The following is a 3819-nucleotide window of genomic DNA, read 5'->3' as shown; positions in this document are numbered from 1 at the left end:
GATGCCGGAAGATGGGCTGAGACTAGCAGCGAGTGCCGGATTGGACGGCGACGGTGATGGTACAGACTAGAGAAGAATGGAGTAGACCGCGGTAACTTTGTGGATAGATTAAAAAGTGCGATGAGAAATTAAAATTTTATTAGATAAATTTAAAAAATATTTGTGATAAATATAAAAAAATAATTATTATGAGCTTACTAAAGATAAGATAAAATTAAAATTAAACTCTAATTTATAGACGAGGCAAGAAGCTCTAATTCCACAAAAGATGTTTATATCTTTTTTAAATTTATTAGTTTTTTTTTTTGTTTCCACGGTATCCCCAAACTCGGCAGGCGGTATTGAGCTCCATTTAAGGGTTTGCCGCTGCCAACGGGTAAGAAGTAAGGACGGATACACCAGGTTGAGTGATTACCCGCCCCAACCGGATAGGGCGGATCGGGTATGAGTACTGCTGTCTGCAATCCTACTTCTCAGCAAAACCTAAACCCTTTCACAGATTCTCTCCACCTCTCCTTTCACCGCCGTCCGCCACCCTCCTCCCCCCTTACCGCCGCGCTCCCCCTCTCACTCTCAAGGTCACCGCAGCATCGTCGTCGAGCTCCTGACCCAGCCGAGAAGAACGTGGTCGTCACGTGCCCGACCCAGCCCGGGGAGAATCGTCGCGTCAGTGGTAGAACCGTCGTCGAGGAGAATCATCTTCGTTTTGGTGACGGTTTAGTTTTGCATTGACTCCATCACCCCAACGTGTAAAAGAAGGTGGGCATTTTTTAAATCTTTTGTGGGGAAATTTTAGATTTTAAATATTGGATTAATGATGTAGAACTACGTGTTTCCTTGCACCTTATTGGTGGAAAAATGGGACCCACAGTTGCTATGCTTCTCTGGACCAATCACATGCGCTAAAAAATTTTATTTTGCGTTGTGTAACACAGCCAAGAATTTTCGTTTTCCTATATTTTTATGCTTAGGAAAAGAAGCAAGGTTTTGGGTTTTTTCGGTTAGTTCAGTTATTCTGTCAAGTTCGGTGGAAAACTCCCACCTTTTTAAGATTTGAATTTCCTGTACAGGTGGTGGTTCTAGAACAGCGCGTGTTGAGGAAGATGAAGACATTGTTTTGGGTTGTGTTTGTTTCAGTGGTGGCTTCAGCATGGTTGCCACTCTCAGAGTGTTTCAAAAAACCCGCAGGGCTTGCTAGGAAAGAGGACATTCCGTACATAAAGTGCCAAGTTTGTGAGATTCTCGCTAAGCAGTTGCACCAGCAGGTGAAGAACAAGCAAGCTGAGATCGCTCCCAAAAAGGTTTTCTTTTTTGTTTTTCTATGTCTTTCAATTGATTCATTGTGTTTCTGTCAGTGGTTTTATTGATAAGATTGTTCTGTTCTTGTTTGGACTTATTATAATTTTGTGTGTGTTTGATGCTAGATCTCGGAGTATGAGATCATTGAGATAACAGAGAACGTTTGTAATCTTAAGAAGGTAGAAGCGGATTGGATATTGCGCATTGATATTGTGGAGAAAGAAGATAGGCTTGAGGTAAGAATGGAGGTTCAATTTTTGCATTTATTTGATGATTGTGTGTGGTTCATGCAATCTTTTTTGGGTTTTGGATTGAATAACAATAAAGCAAGAGTTTTGGTGGTTACATTGCTTTTGTTTTAATACCTGCACATTGAGTCTGCAACTTCCTTTTATTGTTTAACAGTTAGTTGAGCATGACTCTGAAGGACAGTGCAATTCTGAGTGCAAGACAATCGAGCGAGCATGTCAGGAGGTATGGAACTTTGTGTGATTTTCGCTCGGTGCATTTGTTTGTTGCCAATGAATTGCACACCTTATTTTCTTTTGGTTCTGAAATGGCAAAGTTTATGATGAATTATTTTCAAATTTTCAGGTTATAGGGTATTCGGATACAGATGTTGCTGAATATCTATATAGTTCCAAGCCTGATGCTGATTCATTGTACAAATATCTTTGTAGAGACCTAACTAAAGCATGCAGCACCAAACCACCCCCTGTCCCTAAGGTAGTGGCAATCTGAAATTGAGGCTTTGAGTTTTATATTTATTGTTTACTTATCGCTTTCGAAAACCAACTATGCGCTTTTGTTTCGATTAATGTATATATGTGCTTATAGAGCGATGCCAACTATGTTGCTAGTTCAATCTAGCTTATGGGATTACTGGTTATAGAACATTGGAACAGCTGGAGTATTTCTTATAGCTGATAGTCTGCCCTAGATTAAAGTGTAAAGTGTAACCCTTGATGAGAAAATCAAGATTTTTTTTTCATGTCCTTGGTTTTTTTTTCATGCAATTCTCAGTTCACTTTTTTATCAACAACACTTTACCCACACCTTACACCTTAGGTTCCAAATTCCGTAATCCCAACCAAATGAAATATCCATTCTTTGAAGTAAATAGTTTGGGAACTATGATTCTCTTTCATGCAATGATATTGTCATATTGTGTGATGTGTAATATGCTCTTGCCATTATTGTTTGATGTTTTGTAAAGCTACTTCATCTCTAATCAGAGTATCCTTTCTGTTCTGTAGGACAGAATCCCTGGTGAAGCTTTTGTTGCTAAGTCTGATAAGGAGGCTGAAATGGAAAAGCTACTAAAATCTATGGAGGTATTTCCCTTGTTCATGTTATATATCTTTTGACGATTTATTGTATATCGCTATATCTTAGGAGGAGGGTTATCTTTGTCCTTTATTTAGCTCGATGCATTCTGTTAGTTCTTTACCGGTATAGCCTTATGTCCTCACTGTATCTAATTCTGCATCAGGGCATGCCAGGAGCACCTGGCATGAAAATGTACTCAAGGGATGATTTAATGAACATGAAAAACCTTGGTGATGAAGATGCCGAAGATGAAGATGAAGATGAGGATGATGGCGATGCTGCTTTTCCTGGAAAATTGGTACTTTCTCTTTTTCCATATTGCTTGAAAAATGGCATGTACCTTTATTTTATTCATGGCAACATACACTTGATTAAAATGTCATACAATGGCTGGAAACAAACGATCAGAAAAGGAATCACAGATACGACTGTGACGCTGAAGAAACATGCAGACCGAGTTTCCAATCGCTTAAGACAGTGGTGGAGGGCAAAGAAAACAAGTTCAAAGAAGGGAACAAAAGGAGCCAAGTCTGAACTTTAGCAAGTCACAAAAGCTTACAGCCTTACACTGCATTTCTGTAGATTGTTGAAGAACTGCAGGCATTTCAACACTAGTTTGTTACATGTACAATGAGCCTGTGATAGCCAAGAGGAAGGATCATAGAGAAGCAATCAAAATGAGAACTTTAAGTGACCACTTGTCAATTGGAATGTTTCATTTTACAGTCAAGAATTTTGCTCTATTCATGTATCTTAATGAGTCAGTTTTGATGTTGAGAGTGGGTGTATAGTGAGTGCTATGAACTTATGATGTTCTCCAAAGGTTTGTTTTCCTTTTTATCCCCCTTACTCCTTATTTTTAGAATTCTTTTTCTCTAAAAAAATTAGTTTATAGTGTCTTCTATATTGAATTCCCATATAATTGTGTTGAAACATGGTTGATTAGGATCTATGATGCACGGATATGGTACGACATCATACGGGACATGCGGACACATGAATTTAAAAATTTTATAAAATATGGCGTATATATAAAATATAATGTATTTTTTAGATAAATTGTAATGATATTTTGATGTTTTACTAATATTAAAATATAACTTAATTTTTAATTATTTTAATAGTTTTTGTATATTTTTTTATTTTTTATTAAGACACGATTAGATACAAAAGATACTTGTATCAGATGAG

General features: G+C 37.7%; 1 protein-coding gene across 5 annotated transcripts; it reads left to right on the top strand.

Moving 5' to 3' along the window:
• Nucleotides 254–3532, top strand: LOC107636055. 5 transcript variants are annotated; one of them, XM_021120798.1, is made up of 8 exons: nucleotides 873–984; nucleotides 1071–1301; nucleotides 1425–1535; nucleotides 1705–1773; nucleotides 1894–2025; nucleotides 2556–2633; nucleotides 2792–2961; nucleotides 3002–3532. In XM_021120798.1, exons 1-8 carry the CDS (start codon nucleotides 964–966, stop codon nucleotides 3060–3062), a joined length of 873 nt encoding a protein of 290 aa, XP_020976457.1. In that variant the 5' UTR covers nucleotides 873–963; the 3' UTR covers nucleotides 3063–3532. The 5 variants fall into 5 exon arrangements, with proteins under 5 accessions (XP_020976455.1, XP_020976454.1, XP_016195077.1 ...); XM_021120796.1 differs by lacking the exon at nucleotides 873–984 and adding an exon at nucleotides 254–759 and having other exon boundaries at nucleotides 1052–1301; nucleotides 2792–3532; XM_021120795.1 differs by lacking the exon at nucleotides 873–984 and adding an exon at nucleotides 257–759 and having other exon boundaries at nucleotides 2792–3532.

This window comes from Arachis ipaensis, chromosome B04, assembly GCF_000816755.2.
Source record: "Arachis ipaensis cultivar K30076 chromosome B04, Araip1.1, whole genome shotgun sequence".
NCBI lineage: Eukaryota > Viridiplantae > Streptophyta > Magnoliopsida > Fabales > Fabaceae > Arachis > Arachis ipaensis.
The sequence above is the reverse complement of the archived record's forward strand: the minus strand, read 5'-3'. Positions and strand labels throughout refer to the sequence as shown.